This window comes from Hyperoodon ampullatus (genome assembly GCF_949752795.1).
Source record: "Hyperoodon ampullatus genome assembly, chromosome: 14".
NCBI lineage: Eukaryota > Metazoa > Chordata > Mammalia > Artiodactyla > Ziphiidae > Hyperoodon > Hyperoodon ampullatus.
Window position 1 is genome coordinate 25676037 of NC_136927.1, and position 20966 is coordinate 25697002.

At 55.4% G+C, this 20966-nt stretch overlaps 1 protein-coding gene across 1 annotated transcript in view; it reads right to left on the reverse strand.

Annotated features, from left to right (window-relative positions):
• Positions 1-606: 606 nt before the first annotated feature.
• The window catches only part of PPL (periplakin), a 44609-nt gene continuing 24249 nt past the window's right edge, over positions 607-20966 (reverse strand). The window contains exons 3-22 of the mRNA XM_079718512.1: positions 19473-19627; positions 18690-18810; positions 17970-18095; positions 17839-17880; positions 16269-16430; positions 16072-16179; positions 15042-15137; positions 13620-13742; positions 13378-13524; positions 12591-12742; positions 11200-11297; positions 10875-11032; positions 9759-9937; positions 9540-9678; positions 8594-8787; positions 7140-7290; positions 6302-6385; positions 5475-5591; positions 4883-4975; positions 607-4123 (exon numbers count right to left, since the gene is read on the reverse strand). Of these exons, the coding sequence (XP_079574638.1) occupies positions 1463-4123; positions 4883-4975; positions 5475-5591; positions 6302-6385; positions 7140-7290; positions 8594-8787; positions 9540-9678; positions 9759-9937; positions 10875-11032; positions 11200-11297; positions 12591-12742; positions 13378-13524; positions 13620-13742; positions 15042-15137; positions 16072-16179; positions 16269-16430; positions 17839-17880; positions 17970-18095; positions 18690-18810; positions 19473-19627 (5106 nt within the window). The 3' untranslated portion in view covers positions 607-1462. The remainder of the gene's footprint in view (positions 4124-4882; positions 4976-5474; positions 5592-6301; positions 6386-7139; positions 7291-8593; positions 8788-9539; positions 9679-9758; positions 9938-10874; positions 11033-11199; positions 11298-12590; positions 12743-13377; positions 13525-13619; positions 13743-15041; positions 15138-16071; positions 16180-16268; positions 16431-17838; positions 17881-17969; positions 18096-18689; positions 18811-19472; positions 19628-20966) is intronic.

The following is a 20966-nucleotide window of genomic DNA, read 5'->3' on the forward strand; positions in this document are numbered from 1 at the left end:
ATTTGTATTGCTGAGCTCAGAGCCGCGCAGAGGCCGTCCGTGAACGCTGAGCAGCAGGAGAACACCCTGGTTCCCTTCCCTGCAGTGCTCTCTCCTCCCCGAGCACCACTGAGTGTGCGGCTGGAGCAGGATCCCCTCATTCTTAGGAATCTAGTGATGCCTCTTGCCTCAGGGAAACGTTTCTTTGATGGGGAGTTTATGAGGTTTCTTTTCCTTGTTGATGCTTTATTTGTGGTAACGAAAGAGTGAATGACTTAAAGAGCCACGGCAAGGCAGGTCTGTTGGCGGAGCGGGCTCATGGGCCACGGCGCTGCAGGGCTTTCCTTGCCGGCGTTTCTTGGGTGTGAAAGGGCTGTGGCTTTCATGCAGCGACTATGTTGGTGTTGGGGGTGGTGTGGAAATTGTTAATCTTGTATAAAACCACCCAATAAATTGTTTCAAGGTTTCCAAAACATCCGTTTCTCATTTATTTCCTTTTACCATATTTGCAAGTAATTCTTTCTCCCTTAGGAGCTGGTATGTAGGGAATATTCTTTTTGGCTAAAAGCCAAGAGGGTGTTGGCGAATAAGCCTCACATGCAAAAGAGGAAGAAACACACCATGAAATTAGAATCAAGCCACCAGGTGTTTATTTTTGCACTATAAATAGAGTTCTCTATTACTTCCCATTTTCTTACATAATACGTGAGATACAGAGGACCCGAAATTTGTTTGGTAGAAAATCAACTGTGGAGTTTACTAAATGGCAGTGAGATAATAAGCAGGACTAGGCACCGAATCTAAGGCTAACAGCAACACAGTCCACTAGGAAAGTACTTGAATTTCAGAACATGAAACGTTCCCTGATGGTGCGTTTTCTTGGAACAGTCTGGCTTGACAGTTAAGCTTCATTCGAGCACCAGGGTCAGATGCTGTTCTGGTTTCTTTGTGCCTTTTCTGGCATAGAGCCTAGATCCGTCTCCCCAGAAGGCCTCTGACGAAGAGTTGGCTGAGCCAGATCCCAAGGGGTGTGAATGCAGGTTGCAGGCCTGGGGAGCTGTTGCTTTGCTGAAGTGGGGAGGCCTTTCTGCCCTAGAGTTTCCCCTGCTGGGGTGTGGAGGCCAGTGCTACATGGAGTGGGCTTGTCCACCCCAGTTGTTGGTCGTTGTGTGCTTTAGTAGTTTTTAGTTGCTTCCAGGTATCACACAAGGAGTCTGTTTATGGGACTGTGTGGGAAAAGAAGAAGAAGGGCACTGCGGGTTTGAATCATCGGGAGATGAAGCAGGTCACTCACCTGGCTGGATGACCGTTCAGCAGGTGCCTGTCCCGCTTGTGGTTGAGCTGTGCTCTGAGCAGCTGGGGGACACACAGGGTTCTGCATGGATTAGGAGGTGCACGGGGCCAGGGAGAAAAGATACCGAGGAGAGTACTGGGCAGGAGAGAGCCAGCATCTGCTTCCAGGAAGGTGAGGGTGGGGCCGTGCCTACTTCTCCCCAGACACCAGGACGGCCAGCTCCTGGATGGACATATCCTTGTTGATGTAGCGGTCGTACTGGGCAGGGGTCAGCCTTCCGTCCTGCAGGGCCTCTTCGATGGAGAACTTCTTGCCAGACTTCCTGTCATGGATCACGGAGGACTCCCCGTTGGGACCCTTGACAGAGATTTCCTCCCAGTCGCACTCCTGGCTCCTGAGTTTCACAAACATGTTCCAGTCGATGAGGCCGGCCCGGTGGGCTTCCTCTGGGGACAGCTCGCGGCCCGAGTCGGGGTCGATGACCACGATGGAGCGCCGCAGGTGGTTCTCCCTTTGCTCCCGCTTGATGGCCACGGAGCCCAGGCGCCGCTGCAGCTCATCAATCTCCAGGTCTTTGTCTCTGGAGAGCTGCCTGAGGTCGTCCAGCTCCTGCTCCAGGAACCGGAGGCGGCAGTGCGCCCCGGGGTCCGCCGCCACTGGCATGCTCCTTAGACCCCGCGTCTCTGCCACTGCCATCTCGATTTCGGACTGGAGCCTGCGGGCCTCGAGCTGCAGGCTCTGCCGCTCCAGCTGCAGTTTGTGGTTCTCTTCCCTCAAGAAATCCAGCTCCTTGGATGACTTGGAGTTACAGAACTCCAGCTCCGACAGCTTGGCCTCCAGCCGGCTCACCTCCACGTCCAGCTCCCTCTTGCTCTGGCTCTCCGCCTCCAGGCTGCTCTTCAGCTTCTGAATCTCCTGCTCGGTGTCGCCTCTCTCCACCTGGATGCTCTTGGAGAAGACCACCTTCTCCTTGACCTCCATCTTCTCCAGGTGCTCCAGCTTTTTCTTCAGGGTCTCGAGCTCACACTCCAGGACCTGCCGCCGGTGCCGCTCTTCCTCCAGCTGCAGCGCGAGCAGGGTGTGCTCCCGGGCCTGCTGGGGGTCCTGCTGCAGCACCACCTTCTGCTTGAGGGTCACCTTTTCCCGGGCCTCCTCCTCCTCCTCCTCCAGCTGGGCCAACCGCTGCTTCAGGTGCTGCACCTCCAGCTCGGCCTCCCTGCGTGTCTGCCGCTCGCGCTCCAGCTCCTCCAGCTGGCACTCCAGCTCCGCTCGCCTGCGCTGTAGCTGCTGCAGCTCCCCGCGGAGGCCATCAATCTGCTGCAGCTCCGCGTCGATGCTCTCGGTGAAGGCGTTCACCTCGGCCTGCAGGCCCGGCTCCTCCTCGTACTTGACGACCTCCTGCTGGACCATCTTCTCCTTCACCTGGGAAAGCTCCTCCTCCTTCTGTTTGATTTTCTCCTCCTGGGACGCCCTCTCTCTTTCCAGATCCACTTGCTTCTTCTGTTCCTCTGACAGCTGGGCCCTCAGAGACTCCACTTCCTCTTTGGTCTGGGGGTCTTCCTGGAACTGCAGGATCTCCTGGACCACTTCCTTGGTCTGCACCTGGGGTTTGGCCTCTTTCAGGGACTGGATCTCCTGCTTCAGCTGGTAGATCTCCAGGTCACACCTTTCGATGAGTCTGGTCTTGTCGACGATCTCCTCCCTGAGCCTCTGAAGCTCTTTCTCCATCTCGGGGTCAGTCTTGTACTTGATGATCTCCTTCGTCACTTCCTTGACCTCCACCTGGGGGCCCCGCCTCCGGAGCACCTCCAGCTCGCTCTGGTAGCTCTTCAGCTGCTCCTCGGCCCCCCGGTACTTGCACTCCTGCTCGACCAGCTCCAGGCGGAGGTTGGCCACCTCACTCTCTGCCTTGGGGTCTGGCCGGACGATCTCCCGCACTTTCTCCTGCACGACCACTTTGGCGTTTTCCTCCTCCAAGGCCCAGATCTTTCGGAGCAGCCCTGTTTTCTCCCTCTTGTTGGCACGAGCCTTGGCAGCCTCGTCCTCATACTGGCGTTTGAGGTCACCCACCTCCCTCTCGGTTGCCACATCCTTTTCCACCTTGAGCACCTCCCTGATGGTGATTTTGCTCTCGGCCATGGCCCGCTCCTTCTCCAGCCTCTTCAGCTTGTCCTGGAGGAAGCTCAGCTCCTCCTCCTGCTTTTCCCTGAGCTGGTGCTCCCGCTGCTGGTCCTCCTGCAGCTTCCGGAACTCTGCCTCCAGCTGGGGGTCATTCTGCAGTTTCACCACCTCCTTCTCGGTGACCTTCTCCCGCACCTGGTTCTTCTCCTGGGCCAGGGCTGCGATGCGCTGCTGCAGAAGGAGAGCCTCTGCCTCCCGGGTGCCCTTCTGCCGCCGCAGCTCCTCCAGCTCCTCCCTTAGCCTCAGGACCTCGTTGGCCTGGGTTTGGTCCGGCTCGATGCGCAGAACCTCCTTGACCATGTACTCCTGCCCCCCGTCCCTGGCCTCCTGCTCCAGGGTGCGCAGCCGCAGCTGCAGCACCTCCAGCTCCTCCTGCAGCAGCTGGTTCTTGCGCTGCTCCTCCACCAGGGTCTGCTGCGTCTGCCGGAAGCTCTCCTCCAGCGTGGGGTCTGGCACCTTCTTGAGCACCTCCTTCCTCACCACCGCTTCCTGCGGGCTCTGGTTCTGCAGGGTCCGGATCTCCTCCTGGGTGCTCCTGACCTCATTCTCCAGCTGCTGCCTCCGCTCCTTCTCCTCGTCCAGCTCCTTCTGAATCTTCCACGTCTCCTCTGCTCCGGAGCCCGGCTTGCTCCCGGGCAGGGCCTCATGGCTCATGCCTGCCTCAGCCTGCTGGGAAGGAGAAGACAGCGCAGGATTAATGCCGGACTCTGCACGGCCCAACCCCACCTGGCTACCCGCCAGAGGTCAGACTGCTTGTCCTGCGGTCCCTAGGGGACCCCCTCAGTGCCGGGTTCACTAGAGTCCTAGGCTTCCTTTTGAAAATGGTAAAACAACTAGTTTAAATGCATCTGGGAAAATATTTTAAAACCACAGAAGAGTGTGAAGCAGAGGCTCTCTGTCACCTCTGGTCCTGTTCCTACAGGATACTGTCACCTTTGAGACACGTATATTTTTGCGTGTGACACATATTTATTTTTTCCACACTAACGGTGATGCCTGTTCTGCACGCTGCTTGTTGCACTTATGAGAGAATCTGCAGCGGCACAGAGAGCGCCACCTCGTCGTGTGACAGCTTCGTCATTTTCCATTGTGTGGACAGACCCTGGCTCAGTCGCACACCCATTGCTGGTGAATATTGAGTTGCTTCCACTTTCTTAACTATTACAATGTTGTCGTTAACGTTTTGGGCTTTTAAAAATAAGTTACCTTTTTCTGGGTACTCAGCAAATGTTTGAGGAATGGGACACGTAGGTTGGACTCATGTCCACAGGGGCACGGGGTGGGCTGGCGTCTGCACTGGCGCCACCCAACCCTGTTCGCAGGGGGACACGCCCACTGGTTCACAGGCTGTTTCTCTAAGGCACAATGAGTCTTATTTCTCAGCTCTTGGGATAGTTTTGAGTAGAATGCCTTACTGGGATCCATTACCTGTCTCAGGAGATTCAGAGCAAACTCCAGATTCTGCAGCCTCTGTCTGTTGATGGCATTAACTTCCGTGAACTTGGCAGCAAGAGCCGTTTCCTACAGGAGAGCAGACAGGAGGCAACAGGCTAAGCGAAGCTGAGCTGGACGGTGTTTGAGAAGTCTGGCATTTGGGGAGAGAGGGTACCTTCTTGCCCCTTCCTACCTGGAGTTCTACTACAGTCTCATCTACAGGAGAGAAAACTGGATTTAGAGTCAGAAGCCTAAACCCCCAGCGAGTGACCTTGAGCAGGTCTGTCTCTGAGCCTTAACGCGTTCCTGTATGGAAGGAGCTGATAACATCGGCCCTCTGTGTGTGTGTACTTACTTAGGGGGAGCAGGGGGAGTCCGTGGCTCTGGCCTAGATAAACCCAGCAGGCTGTCTTTCTAGGCATATCAATGTCGCCACCCCAGAATAAGTTGTCTCCTCTTACTGAACCTGTTGGCACCCAGGAGGGCTCTTGGGCCAGTTTCCCTATTGTGTGTGCGTCTCTGAGGCCTGCATGCCATGCTCTCCGGAGCGAGGGAACCCCGAGAAGGCCTGGCCTGCAGAGCTCACCTCTTCCCTCACTTTGGCGGCAGGGGACTGAAGCCTGGCCCTCTTGCTCATGCGGCTGCTTCTTCCATTCTCCAAGTCAAGGAGGGACCTGAGTTTCTCTGCTTCCAACTCATAGTCCTGCGTGAGAGAGACGTGGCAGAGGGCAGAGAAGAGCAGGTGAGACCAAAACGTTCTTATGCCCCTTCCAGCTGACTGCAAAGGTCTTCCGCTCAGCCATACCCTGTTCTGCCTGCCAGGAGGTTTTGAGAACCATAGATCCATCAGCGGTACGTACCTAGGTCCCTGAATAACACGTGAGACGAGAAAAAGTAGGCCCACAATCCCCCTCCGTCCCCAAAGCATGCTCCTTCCAGGCCTTCCCTGGCCTAGAGACCATGGCATTCTGCTTTCTTCATTGAACTCTGTATCATAAGAGTTATGGCTTTTCTCATGTTGCCTCCTCCTAATCCTCCTGTGGATCAGTTTGATGGCTTTAACATCCATTGTGTGGTTAGATGATAATTTACTAGCCGTCCTTCTGCTATTGGACATTTAGGTTATTTCTAGTTTGTCTGTTTTGCTATTGTAAGTAATTCTGTTGTACAATGATTTTGTTAATCCCACATTATTATTATTTCATACTTTTTCCTTTAGGATAAATTCCCCCAGTTACTGTTTTAAACAGTAGAAAATCCTTTTCTGGTATTCGATGCCCGGTACCATCTTGTTTCCCAAAGGCCTGTGCCGGTTTGCGTGGCCGCCAGCAATGCCTGAGGACACCCCCGCTGGACCAGCTGGTGGGAAGAGGCCCTGCTGCTTTACACTCCGGGCAAGGTGTCACGTCTCACCTTGACAGCTTGCTGGTACTGCTGGGAGTGGGCGTAGACTTTCTGTACTTCCTCTTCCCTTCTTGCTATCTCATCTAGCAGGTTCTATAAAACAACAGAGACTTTGGAAACCAAAAATGAAAAAAAAAAAAAATCCAAAACCTAGATAGAGTAGCTGGATTCCTTGGAGTCTGGAATTCTTCCTAGCACAAAGTATAACGAACAGCTTCCTTGTTTACATTTGTTTGTTACAAAAGGCAATTCTAAGGCCCTGTGAAGAAGGGCCAAGAAGATAATCATCTTTGGCAGGCAAGTTGTGTTTACTGAGTGCATGGAAATGTCAGGCACTGTTCTAGTATCTTTCTTAGATTATCTCACTGAATCTCCCAACATCCTGTGAGGTAGGCACCGTCCTCACCTCCAGTTTATGAACGAGGAAACACAGGCACAGTGCGGCGCAGTGACTGGCCCGTGGGCACATGGCTAATGGGGGTGGGAGCAGGATTTGAGACCAGGCTGTTGGGCTTCCTGTTCCTCGTCCTTCACCCCAAGGCCCTGCTGCCTTCTGGGGAGCCAGCACTCTGGGCTTTGGAAATGGGTTTTTCCCCCTGAGGGCTCCCCTGTGTCCCTGTATTTGCTTATTTAGCTGGCTTGCACGGAGTGTCCACTCTGGGCCAGGCCCCGTGCTGGGCACTGAGGATGGAGAGGTGAGGGAGACCCCGTCCTTGTTGTCAGAGACTCGGGTGCTGGGAGCCCTCCTGGCCAGGACCGCTGCCAGGCCCCCGTCCATGAAGGGGCTTGCTAACGTCCGACCCCCCTTGTGACCATCCTCCTGTGAACGCGGAAGTGGCCTTCTCACCTTCTGGTTGGTCAGCTTGGTCTCCATCTGGCCGAGGCTGTCTGTCTCCTGGGGCTCGTAGCTGGGGATGTGGGACAGGAACTGCAGCAGGCGGTCGCAGCCACTACAGAAGGCGGCGTGAGCAGCCCGGGCGCTCTGCAGGCTCTGGACCCTGTGGGGCAAAGCCCGTCAGGCCTTTGAGCTCTCAGATCTCACTGACAGCGGCCTGCCGTCCCTTTTTAAAGAGGTTATCAAAAGTAATTTAACTGGAAGTAACCTAAACGTTCACCAGGAAGGGAGTAGTTAGATAAATTACGGAATATTGTGTTGGAATACTGTGTGGCCTCTGTAAAGCGCAGGAAGGCCCGCCTGTGTGGACTCACAGGGATGCCCACTGTGAATTCTAGGACCTAAATAACTCATGGATCCAAGGGGAAATCACAAGGGAGGTGAGGAAATCTTTTGAACTCACTGAAAATCAAAACATCAAAATTTGTGGGACACAACGAAAGCAGTGCTTAGTGGAAAGTATGTAGTTTTAAATGCTTAGATTAGAAAAAAAAGAAAGGTTTCAAATCAACAATCTAAGCTTCTACCTTAAGAAAGAAAAAGAAGAGCAAATTGGACTTAATGTAAGCAGCAGTAGGAAATAATAATGAGCAGATGTCAGTGAAACAGGAAACAGGAAAACAGGAGAAAGATCACTGCAACCAAAGCGGGTTCATTGAAACCGTCAATGACGTGATAAACCTCAGACATAATGATCAGGGGGACAAGAAGAATAAACAGATACAACAGAAGAAGATACAACATCAGGAATGAGAGAGAGGACATTCCCTCAGATCCTGCAGATAGTCAAGGATAAGAGAATATTATGAACAATTTTATGCCAATAAACTCAACAACTTGATGAGATGGAAAATGTGTCCTTGAAAGACACAAACTTCTGAAGTTGCTCAAGCATTAGATGACCCAAATGGTCCAATATCTATTAAAGAGGTTGAATTTGTAGTTAAAAACCCTCTTACACACAAAAAAACAAATTGCAGGCCCAGATGGCTTCAGTGGTGAATTCTTCCAAGCATTTAAGCAATTAATACCCAGTCTACACAAACTCTTCCAGAAAACAGAAGAGGAGGAGGCAACACTTACTGACTCATCAGGCTGGGAAAATATATGACAGAGAAAATAGCAAGACACACTGTATATGGTGTGTTGTCATTCGTACGTTAATTACCTACCCCAGCTCATACAGAATGTTTTTGGAAGGACACACAAGAAACTGGTAGCAATGCTGATCTTGGGGGAAGGGTTTGGTCATTATAATCCCTTTGTGTTTTTTATCTTGTATATGTACTGCTTTTTTCAGAAAGAGGAAATTATTTAGAAATCAAACAGCCTTCAGTGTTGTCTGCAGAAATCCCACTTTGGTGCCTTAAGGCAGACTAAGCCGAGGCCCCCCGCGGCCCCCTCACCTGAGCTCCACCTGCTGGCAGAGGTTGTCAAAGCGCTGGCGCAGCTTGTGCACCTCGGCCTCCTGGCGCTCCAGGTCCGGGCAGTGCTCCTGGAAGCGGCTGGCCAGCAAGCCAGAGCACTGCTTGGCGGCCTGCAGATTCTGCTCCACCTCGCTGAGGAGGGCCTGCCGGGCCTGCAGCTCGGAGGCCATGGCCTGCCGGGGCGGAGAGGCAGATGGCAGGTGCTGTGGCCAGAGCTCCGGGGCCCGGGATGGTGCTACTCAGAGCTCTTGGTGCTGCCTGCTTTTAGCGGGTGGCAGGCCTGGACCTGGGCAGGGACCGGCGCTTTGCCTCTGAGTTTATCCTCAAACCCGTGGTCATTTCTGCAGTTTCCATTTTGTTACAATGACCAATACCCTGGGAAAACTAGCTTCTAAAACCCTGCGGCACACGGCACATGCCTGTGACACCGTGCCTGGGACTGGAGTGGCCTTAGTGAAGGCTCTGGTCTCTGAGCCCGTTTCCTGGGCTCTGAGGTGAGGTCCTCACCACAAGGGCAAGGGTCTTGTGAGGTGGTTTCTGAATAAGGGGCCTCCCGCGGGCTCACAGACCCCAATGCTTAGAGCGGGCCTGGCGGCAATGGTGAAGAGGGCAGGTGCTGGGCTGGGGCAGAGGCTCCTGTGCTCAGCTGACGCGCCGTGCAGGCATGTGGGTCCGGGTGACCAGATCTGCTTGTCCAGAGACACTGGGAATCCGGGGGGATTATGTGGACGTTCGATTTTAAGATACCAGCACCTGATTTCCACAGGCCACAGAAACCCCGTGTGCGGCTGGGACTCCAAACCTGGAGAGACTTGCTGCCCTGGGCCTCGGGCCCCTCGACTGTCCACAGGTGGGGTGGCAGGGGTGCCTGCAGCCCATGCCCAGCTCAGAGAAAGGCTCCTGAGGCCCAGCGTCCCACACTCACCGCCAGCTCCTGCCTCTTGCTGTCCAGGGCATGGCCACTCTTGGGCACCGTGTCCTCCTGGGCCAGCTGGTTTTCGTATGAGGCCAGCACCTCCCGGCCCTGCTGCAGGCTCTTCTCCAGGCGGTTGGCGATGTCAACCCTGAGGACAGGAGTCAGGAGTTGGGGGGCGGTGCTGGCCTTTGACCCCGCCCGGCCTCCCCACTGCCCATCTGCACCCACTTCTCCTGGGCCGCATCCAGCAGCTGCACCAGGCGCTCATATCTGCGCTGGGTGTCCTCCACCCGCATCCTCAGCAGGGCCGCACTGCCACTGCCCGGGAGGGCCTGCATGAATGCCTCGCCCTCGGCCGTGCTGCTCGACTTCTCGGGCTCGATGCGCAGCAGCTCGTTGGTGATGTTCTGTGGGGACCAGAGCCTCTCGCATTGACCACAGCCGGCAGCCACCCCCACCCAGAGATGTCCTCCCCGGGAGGCCTGACTGGGGATCTGGGGCGCTGGCCTAGGAGTCTGTGTTTGTAATGAACATCCCTGGGAATTCTGACACAGTGGATGGTGACTCACAAGTGATGAATATTAATAGTGGGAATATTAATCCTGTTCCCACTACTTCACACGGCTTTACTCATCTTTGGGGACAACTCCAATGAGGTGGGTACGACTCCAAGCAGCTTAGGAGGGGACATGGTGGGGCCTAGCCCCAACCCTACCCCTGTATCAGGCGTCCTCTGGCCTTGGCTCAGCCCCAACCAGACCAGCCCTGGTGTGAGCCCCGTCAAGGGCCACGGCACTTCTCTGAACCCCGTTCCTCTCCTGTAAACCGGGAACGGTCACACCCATCGTGGAGGGCGCCGAGGACCCGGGAAACTGTGTGTGTGTGTAGAAGAGGTGAGGAGTAGGTGGTGTTCATGCGGCTCATCTTGCCCCATCCTGTCGAGGCCCCCCTGAGTGGGGATCCGCCCATTTTACTGAAGACACTGAGGTTTGGGCTTGAACGGTGTCTGTGGTCACGGCGAGTGAGCCGGCCCTGTCGCCCCAGAGCCCGTGTGCTGCCGGGCACCGTGGCCTCTCAGCTCAGTGCTGATCTTCTCAGATTGCAGTCCTGCTGTTGTCAGCTCTGCCATGAGCCCTTTTTCCTGGGGGTGTGTCTTGGGGGCTCCAGGCCTCAGGCACCTCCTCAGTCTTTGGCCTAGAGCAGCCCCCCTCCCCACGACTCACGACTTCCTGTTACACGTGGCAAGTGGTCCCTTTTGAGCGCCAAGACATCCCATGGGGATAAGACCTTGAGCAGGGGCCCCAGGGAGCCAGTGGGCCAGCCTCTGCCCCCAGCCTGGGGTACCTTGAGGTCCTTGGCCCGCTCAGCACTGTCCTGCACGGCCCGGCCCTGCTCCAGCGGCGGCCGCAGGATCCCTGTGATGGCCTTCTCCTGCCGGTCCAGGTCACTGGCCACCTTGTCCAAGCTGGCCAGCAGCTGCCGGCCCTGCAGGTCAGAGGCATCTGCCAGAGGGAAATCAGAGTCGGGTGGCAGTGGGAACCGTGAGGCCCAGGGAGCGGGCGTAGGAGGGCCAGCCTCCCCACCTCCACTGTCCCATCTGCAGCACAGACCCTGGGCCCAGCCCTGCCTCCCTGTCCCCCCAGAGCCTCAGGCAGCGTCTGGTACCCACCTCCAGAGTTCTCTGCCTTCAGCACCTCGAGCCGCTGCTGGAGCGCCCTTCTGCTCTCAGCTGCCTTCTGCCGCAGGCTCTGGTACTGGCTGCCCAGGCTGTGACAGCAAAAACGGGCTGGGGACCTGGGGCAGCCCACTGCCCCTACTGCCCACTGATAGAGGACCCTGGACTCTGGCTGGACAGACAGCCTCGAGGAGTCGGGAAGCTCAGCAAAATGCTTTGAAAAGTTAACATGACACACGTAGAAAGGATTTGCTGAAACGCTGGTCTTTCTTTGCTCTTGGATTCAACGGACCCCTTCTTTCCCTCCTTCCTTTCTTTGTCTCTCTTTTCTTCAATAGCAAGTCTTACTATCTAAAATTATCTTGGGCTTCCCTGGTGGCACAGTGGTTAAGAATCTACCTGCCAATGCAGGGGACAGGGGTTCGATCCTCGGCCCGGGAAGATCCCACATGCTGCAGAGCAACTAAGCCTGTGCGCCACAACTACTGAGCCTGCATTCTAGAGCCCACAAGCCACAACTACTGAGCCCATGTGCCACAACTACTGAAGCCCGCGGGCCTAGAGCCCGTGCTCTGCAACAAGAGAAGCCACGACGAGAAGCCCGCGCACCATAACAAAGAGTAGCCCCCACTCGCCACAACTAGAGAAAGCCCGCGCACAGCAACAAAGACCTAATACAGTCAAAAATAAAAACAAATAAATAAATCTGTAAAATAATCTTGTTTGCTCATTTGTTTTCCCCACCAAGATGTTACCCCTGAGGGAACAGTACACAGTAGGTGCTCAATACATATTTGCTGAATGAATAAATGAAGGAATTCCTTGAATCACTCATTCAACAAAGAGTTCTTGGGTACTTGCCTTGCACAAGGTACTGAACAAGGCCCTGAAAATAGTAAGTCTCAAGGAGCCCCTGCCCAGTGAGACTGACACAGACACAAAGCACCCTAATGAGAGCAGCACGAGCAGTGGGAGAAGGTGCTTGAGAAAGAGGTGGCAGCCCTTTTCCTGGAGCCAGGGTGGACGATGAGGGGGCAATCAGGGAAGGCTTCACAGAAGAGGTGACCCCCAGGCTGGGTCTTCAAAGCAAGAGGCCTGAGCCAACAGGTGGTGGGTTGGTGTGCAGGTAGAGGGAGCAGTATGTACAAAGGCCCAGAGGCCCTTGCAGAAAAACCACTCCCTGATGTGTGCCCAGAGCCAGAGGTTCACAAGTCAGCTCAGCCAACAGGATCTGCTGCTGTCCCACTTGAGCCTCCAAGGGGTGCAGGTGTGGGGATGTTAGTGGCACCCTGAGGTTGAGTTGGGGTGCCCAGGGCTGTGAACGTGGCCTGAGGGGCCGAGGGGGTGCGGCCAGTCCACACTGGCTCCTTTCTTTGCCCCTGTACCTGTCGGCCAGAGCCAAGGCCTCGGGGTCGGTGGGAGGGATCATGAAGCAGACAGCCGGGGCAGTCAGCTCATTCCCTGCACTGTCCGTGAGGTCCCAGCTCTCCCCGTTGTTCCTCTGCAGGGTGTAGCTGTAGCCCCGAGAGATTAGGCCCTGGTGGGGACAGGCCAGTCAGAACACATGGAGAGACCTGTCCCACCTGGTGGCCAGGAGCCCAGTCACCATCTCAGCCCCACTCCTAACTCTGGGACCTGGGGAGTCTTAGCCTGTTTCTCAGATCCTCCCCAAGAGGTTCCATCATAGAGAGTTGAGAGGGGCCAGCACCAAGAGAACATGTGTTGGGTCTGCCAGCCTAGCACCCACCTGGATTTCCCTTTGGGGAGCCACCATGCACTCCCAGCCCATGTGTTCTCATCCCTCCATTCCCTGACTTCTGGGGGTGGACATGTGACTCAGGTCTGGCCAATGAGAGAATGGCATCCCTGGCCACAGTGATTGGTTTAGGCTAGACACATGACTCAGAGTGGGCCAATGACAACCTTCCCTGGGACTTCTGCTGGAATGACTGGGGCCACTAAGCTGGTAGGACAGAACAGGCCAGGGTAGCAGGTGGGGTGATGCAGGGGCATTGGCAGAGAGGACCCCATGATGGAGATGAACACAGGCTCCTGAAATATTTGAGACCCTGCATCCAGCCATGTCACTCCTAAGGCCTTTCAGTGACATGAGAAGGGGCAGATCTGGGCCCAGCCTGCCTGGGGCACCTGGAGCACCAGGCAGGTGCTCACCTGGTCACTCTCAAAGTCACAGAGCGCCTCCACGGGGATGGGCTTGAATGGCGTCTCCCGGCGGTACTTGAGGGGTACCACCTGCTGCCCTCGCTTCTGCAGGCCCCGCACCTCATGCTCGTACTTGTCCAGAGCCTTCTCCTGGTCCTAAACATGGGGGGGAAATGCCCAGGTGAGATCACGCAGCCTTCCCTGGTCAGCAGGCAAGGAGCTGGGGAGGGGCCTGCTCAGGCATCACTCACGTCCAGCTCCCGCAGCATCAACTCAATCTGGTATTGGTCTTTGAAGTCGGGGCTGTATTTCTGGTTCAGGTCTGAGTCCACCTTGCGCAGCAGCTCCTGGGCATCCTTCACGTCTTTGTGGAACTAGAGGAGACCAGGGGGGCCCTGTCATGGACAGGACAGTGCTAGGACACCTGGGGCTAATCCTGGCTGTGACTTTAAAGTCACAGGTGGGGCTGGGCCTCCCACTCACCCTGAATCCATGGGCTCTGCCACCTGGGGACACCCACAACCCTCCCCAGCCCAGCTTCCTGGGGGGCTTCACAGGGAGAAACCAGGTCCCTTCCCACCAATCCATGCAATGCCACCCCTATGACATGTGTATACACCAGTAAGCTTAGGGTTCTTCTCTATTCCACTCTTCTCTTTGTGCTAGGGACACTCTGACTTATTCTAAGTCTTAGTACGTGGAAGATAAGCCTCCCCACTTGGTTCTAGAAAACTTTCTTGCCCATTCTTCAGCCCATTAGCTCTGGAATCATTCATTGTCAGCTGTCCCCTGGGCTGCAGCTATGAACATGACTTTGGGATCCCTGTGAAGCTCATAGCCTAGAAGGGCTGACACTGAACCAGGAGTTAGTTACAATAGTATCATCTGAGTTCAAGTGTCCCCAAACCACCTACTCATAAGAATCATGTGCAGCTCTCTTGTTAAAAACACACATTCCTAAAAAAAAAAAAAAAAAAAAAAAACCACACATTCCTGTGGAAACAATGCAGCATCCATCAACAGGTGAATGGATAAACACAATGTGGTCCATGCATACAATGGAATATTATTCGGCCATGAAAAGGAATGAAGTTTCTGGTTCATGCTACAACATGATGAACCTTGAAAACATTATGTTCAGTGAAAGAGCCAGATACAAAAGGCCACATAGCATGTGATTCCACTTCTATGAAATATCTAAAATAGGCAAATCCAAAGAGACAGAAAGTAGATGAGAGGTTACCAGGGGTTGGAATGGGGAGTGATTGTCCACTGGGTATAGAATCCCTATTTGGGGTGATGAAAAAGTTTTGGAAAGACAGTGACAATGGTTGCACACCATTGTGAATGTAATGAATGCACTGGATTGTACACTTAAAAATGCCTAAAATGGCAAATTTCACATTAAATATATTTTACCAAAATTAAAACTCCACACACCTACTCCTGTGCCTACACTATCCTGGTGAGTCAGACTCTCCAGCCCCAGCCCCCAGGAAAGGCAGACAAGGGCCCAGCAAGCTTGGGGCACGCCCACGTCATCAGAAGTGTAGGTACTGGGAGGCCTGGGCAGGCAGCCCTGCAAGGCTCCTGGAGGAAGTAGCACTGAGGCCATGAGTGAGCCCAGCAGGCACTGGGTGCTCCCACCAATGGGGCCCTGGGCTGGCAGGTACCTGGTGGTAGTCTTCCATGTACTTCAGATGGCTCTCCTCACAGATGAGCAGGTTCAGGTACTCCTTCCAATCTGCATGCACAGCCTCCATGTGAGCCTGCCCGGAGAAAGGAGGCAGATTGCTGCTGGCCAAGCACCGGGGACACGAAGGGAGGGATGGCAGGATTCCAGACCAGGAAAGGATAGAGGAGCGGGTAACTGGCCTCTGCGTGTGTGTGGCTCCCAGCCACCTCCTGCCCAGGGGTGGGAGGAGGAATGAGGGGAACGTGTTGAGGTGCCAAGCAGGGCTGCTGTGTACGGGTGCTCAGGTTGTACACTGCACAAGGGACAAGTAGGGGCTGTGTCTGCCCAGACAAGGTGGTGCTTTTAAAAAAAATCTCACAAAGGTACTCCCCAAATTCAGGTCCACCAGAGCTCAGAATGTGACTTTATTTGGAAATAGGGTCTTTGCAGATATAATGGTTAAGGATCTCAAGATGAAATCATTCTGGATTTAGGGTGGGCCTGAAATCCAGTGACTGGTGTCCTCGTAAGAAGAGGAGATGACACACAGGTGAGAAGGCCATGTGAAGACACAGAGGCAGATACAGGAGTGATGCAGCTCCAAACCAAGGAATGCCAAGGATTGCCAGCAACTACCAGAAGCAAGGAGAGATGAGGAAGGATTTTCCCCTAGAGACCTCAGAGGAAACAAGCCTGCCAAAACCTTGATTTTGAATTTCTGGCCTTCAGAACTATGAGAATAACTTTCCTTTGTTTAAAGCCACCAAGTTTGTGGTCATTTGTTACAGCAGCATTAGGAAACTAATACAGGCACCACATGGGGTTCAGAAGTCCAGGGACTGAGGGCAGGGCATCGAGATAATGAGAGGACGCAGGGTCAGACAGAGCAAGAGGAGGCAGCAAAATGGAGAGGCAGACAGATGGACACAAGACACCCACCTTGGGGCCTGCCTGAGTGTAGGCAGCCCAGAGCAGAGGCCACCCGGAGGGCAGCCTGGAGGAGGCGTCCCTTCCCGGGGCTCACGTACCTCAATGGAGTTCCTTCCGGGGTGCTTGGCGGCAAGTAGCTGGTCACCCTCGTTGTGCAGCTTGTTAATTCTCTCCTCTTTGGCCTCCAGGTTCCGGTTGATGAAATTCTGCAGCAGGGGCAGTGGAGGGGCTCATTGACCAGCCACTGTGCTCCTTTCCAGCCCCCTGGCCCGCACCCCCAGAGCCTAGTGCCCACCTCGTACTGGCGCCGGCGACTGGGGTAGTCGAGGTTGCAGTCGCTCCAGTCGTACTGCATGCGGCTCTGGGCCTGCTGGTCCAGCCAGTACAGCTCATTGGTGCAGCGCTGCATGTAGTCCTGCAGTGAGCTCAGGTGCTGCTGCCGTGCCTGAGACTCCGCCTGTGGGCGGGCAAGGACAGGGCTGTGGCCTTGCTGGCAAGAGCCTCCCTCCACGCCTCCTGCTCCACTGCACTCCCTTGGATAAGTCACCTGACCACCACCCCCACCCCAAAACCCCTTCATTCGTTCAGCAAATGTTTTCTGAGAATCTACTAAGTGCTGGGCACTGCTCCAGGCCCTGTGGATACAGCAGTGAGCAAAACAGACAAAACCCTCACAGAATTGACACGTTTGTGGAACGTTAGTTTACTCGTCTGCAAAATGGGACTAACGACAGCACTGATCTCAAAGGGCACCAACCCTGGCATACAGTCGGTGCTCAATAAACATCAGCAGCTACACTTCCACTTTTTTCTTTAACATGTCATGGTGCTAGGGGGATCGTAGCAAACTACCACAGGGCAAGGAGGAGGGGAAGGAGGAGGGATGTCTGCATTCCACTCTGCAAATGAGAACAGTAGTGAACACATGTGTGGGGCCCACCACGTGCCAGGACTGTGCTAAGGACTTCTCCAACATCAACCCATGCAATCCTCAAAGCATCCTATGAGCCAGGGACTGGAAGTGACTGTTTTACAGATGAGGAAACTGAGGCTCCCAGAGGCTCAGCAGCTTGTGCTCAAGGTTTCCCCACCAAAAGGGGTGGAGGCAGCCCAGCTCCAGAGCCTCCTATTGGCTATACTATCACCGCCTCTGCATTCTCACGTCTGAGGCGTCTGTAACGTCCATAACGAGTGTCTGTAATGTCCACAACATTTATGCATCACTTGTGCAGTTTTAAAAAGAAGACATTCTTGGGGCTTCCCTGGCGGCGCAGTGGTTGAGAGTCTGCCTGCCAATGCAGGGGTCACGGGTTCGAGCTCTGGTCTGGGAAGATCCCACATGCCGCAGAGCAGCTGGGCCCGTGAACCACAACTACTGAGCCTGCGCGTCTGCAGCCTGTGCTCCGCAACGAGAGAGGCCGCGATAGTGAGAGGCCCACGCACCGCGATGAAGAGTGGCCCCCTGCCACAACTAGAGAAAGCCCTCGCACAGAAACGAAGACCCAACATAGCCAAAAATAAAAATTAATTAATTAATTTTAAAAAAAAGAAAATATTCTTTAAAGGTTTTGAAAAAGGAAATAGAAAAACTTCCGTTTATTAAGCGCGTGGCATTGTATCTGGCACACAGTACGTGCTCAATAAAGAATTAAGAAGCAAATAGTAAGATGAACTGTATCCATGGGGTCTCTTGGGGTTTTCCACGAGCACAGGGCAAACAGGGGCGCCTCTCAGGTAGGGGCTCGGGGTACTGCCTCTTCCCACTTCATACCCCTCCGTCCTGTTTGAAGTGTTTACTGCACACACTTCTGTCCCCATGGCCCGGCTTCCCATCCCCTCCCATCCCGTTCCCGGGGGCGCCTCACCAGCAGTTTCTGGTACTTGGCCTGGAGTTCGCTGTTCTGCTCCTGAGGACGGAGCCGAGGGCATGGGTTAGGGCGGGAGTGCAGGTGGGAGCCCCTCCTCCCCGGGGCCCCCTCCACCCCTGTGCACATACCTTGCCCCCGTCCTTGGTCAGGTGGGGCCTGATGGCCTTGACTTCATTGTGGAAGATGTTGTGCTGCTCCACCTGGTGGTCCACCAGCGGCAGGTCCGACCCGAAGCTCTGGCTGCTCAGCTTGTCCTGGCCGGGTGGTAAGAGGGACCACACGCATGGGGGTGGGCCAGGGGCTCAGGACTCGCAGCCCACCCAGTACCCCATATCCCGGGAGCCTCAGCTCTCCTCCTCGTGGTGCCGGCCACGGAGTGAGTGAAGTGGCCCCGGAGGGATGCAGAGAGAGGCTGTCACATCCCATCTCATTTAATCTCACAGCAACCTCAGAGGCCCTCACGGTTACTGTTTCCATTTCACAGATGGGGAAACAGAGGCTCAGGTGGGGGAGTCACTTGCTTGGGGTCACCCAGTGCCCGGGCTTCTCCATGGTGGAGATGGGCTGGTGAGGGCACAGGAAGGGCAGTGGCCGGCCAGAAATCTGGCCACTGCCCCCAGCCTGCCAGGACTCCAACGAGCCCGGGAGGGTCCCAATCTCCACCACTTCTGCTGTGTGACCCTGAGCTAGGCACTGCACCTCTCTGAGCCTTGCCCATCTCATTGACACAAACATCAGGAAACACCGGGAACACAACTCCCTCCCTGGCAGGACTGTGGTGCCCGTTCAATGGTAGGGGTCCCCCCGGTCCACACACAGCCCCACCCCAGCTGAACCCCAGGCCATACCAGCTTTTCCTCCACCAGCGCCTCCCAGTTGACCTGTGGGTCCACCTCCTTCACTGCCAGGTTGTAGACCTGCTTGTGCTTCCTGCGGAGGTTGGTCACACGCTCCTTCAGCTGACAGATGCTAAGCGGGGAGAGTGGCCACCCTGGTTAGCGGGGCTGGTTGGCGGGTGCACTGCCCACGCCACGAGGTGGGGGCCTCCCACCCCAGCCCCTGGCCTCAGCTTTCTGCTCAGTGGCCTGGTAGGACAGGGTGACTGTGGCCTTGGGTCCAGGCAATCACTCCCACCCTGCTCCTGTCCACTTTCCTTCATTCTACCTTCCCCCACCAATGTTTCCTGAGAGCCCTACTGTGTGCCCAGAACCACAGGAGGTTCCAGAAGAAACAGGCAGATCTGCTGCTCTCTGGAGCCCACCATCCAGCAGGGCTACAGGGTGGTGGGGACCGTGAGAGTGAGAGTGCTTTGTCCACATCTAAGCTGAGGCGAGAGCCAGGCGCTCAGAAAGCCAGCTGGGTATTAGGCAGGAGAGAATGTGTTCACAGGCTTGGAGGTCAGGGGGCTGTGGTCACACTCTGACCAGGACAGGAGACACCAGCGCTCCAAGCCTCAGTTTCCCCAACGGCAAAGTGGGTTGTCGTGAGGATAACATAAGGTGGTTGGCTCGTGCTGGCATCCAGTTAACCCTCAACAAACCCCAACTCGGGTTCCTGAATGCTGAGTGGCTGCAGCCCCCCTGCCCTGGCCCCGAGCAGGTCCCTCAGGACCCGAAGCGGAGGGGACCTACTCCTCGGCGATCATGTCCCCCTGGGGGTGCTTCATGTGCTTGGCGATGGCCGCGTCCGCCTCCAGCACATACAGCAGCTTCTCTGAGTCTGAAACCTTCTGCAGGGCCGAGTCCCGGTACTCCGGCTGCCGGCCCTCCTGCAGCCGGGCCAGGTCCTGTGAGAGTCACAAGAAAGGGGCGGGGAGAGAGAGTGGGCAGGGACTCAGTGGGCACAGCTGGGATGGGAGGGACGGGAGGAGAGGGGCGAGCGATGGCCTCCCCCAGCCCTGCTCAGCCTCTGCTCAAGTGCCTGCTGTGGCCGGCTCGAGACACAGCTGTGCACAAAGAGACAGGGCCCCAGCCCAGGGGAGAGAAAGACCCCCAGAAAGGCAAGTCACAGATAAACCTCACAAAGGTGACTGCAAGTTCCTACAAGTTGGTGTTTACCAGGGAAACACAGAAGAGGTGGAACATGGGGGACCTGCTTGAGCTCTGGGGGTCAGTGAGGCCCCTCTGAGGTGGTGACACAGGCTAAGAAGGAAGGAAGAAAGAGAAGAGTGTTCTAGGCAGAGGCAATAGTCTGTGCAAAGGTCCTGTGGGAGAAAAGGATGGCTGTGATTGAGGCTGGAAGGAGGGACGGGGGAGGAAGTGGGACACGGGGCCCCACCTATCCTTAAAGGCAATTCCTCCAGGGGCTCTGCAGGGAACAGGGTACAAGCGGGGAGCACAATCAGGGGTTGTGACAGGGCCCGGGTGAGAGCTGAGGGTGGCCCACGCTGGGGTGTCACCAGTGAAAGGGCGAGAATGAACAAAGTGGGTGGGCATCTGGGAGGTACAATCGATAAGTCGCTGATGAGTCCAGGGTCTCTGCTTATTTAGGGAAGAACAATGAACGGGCAGCGGGTACAGCAGGTTTCTGAACACGGCCCATTAATCCACTTAGTGGACTTTCAGGGAGCGGGGCTGGGCACTGTGCCAGGCCCGGGGGACCCCAGGCCCAGCGGGGATGAGTCAGAGACTGGACTGGGGGTCCAGAGACTGGACGGGGGTCACATGGGGGAACTCGCGAGGCCAGTCCCCTCCCCTCGCTGGGTCTCGGCATCCCCATCTCTGCAATGGGAGTAAGAGAAACCCCTGCTTCAGAAGAGGCATCCAAGTGACCCAAGGACTCTCCCTTGGCGGCGAGAAGGTGGGAGCACAGACGCGGGCTCATCAGGGACGAGCCTCGAAACCATGCAAGTGAGAGGAGCCGGACCCGGAAGGCCACGCTGCACGGGACTGATTTATGGGAACTGCCCCGAGTCGGCTAATCCACAGGCAGAAAGTAGATGAGTGGCTGCCAAGGGCTGGATGGGAGTGGGAATCTGCAGTCAGTGGACACAGGAGATCTTACGAAGGGATGAAAAAGTCCTGAAACCAACCTATAGAAATGACTGCACCACTTGGTGATGTTACTAGAAATCATTGCACTGTACGTTTAAACGGGGTGCATTTTTCTGATCTGTAAAACATGCC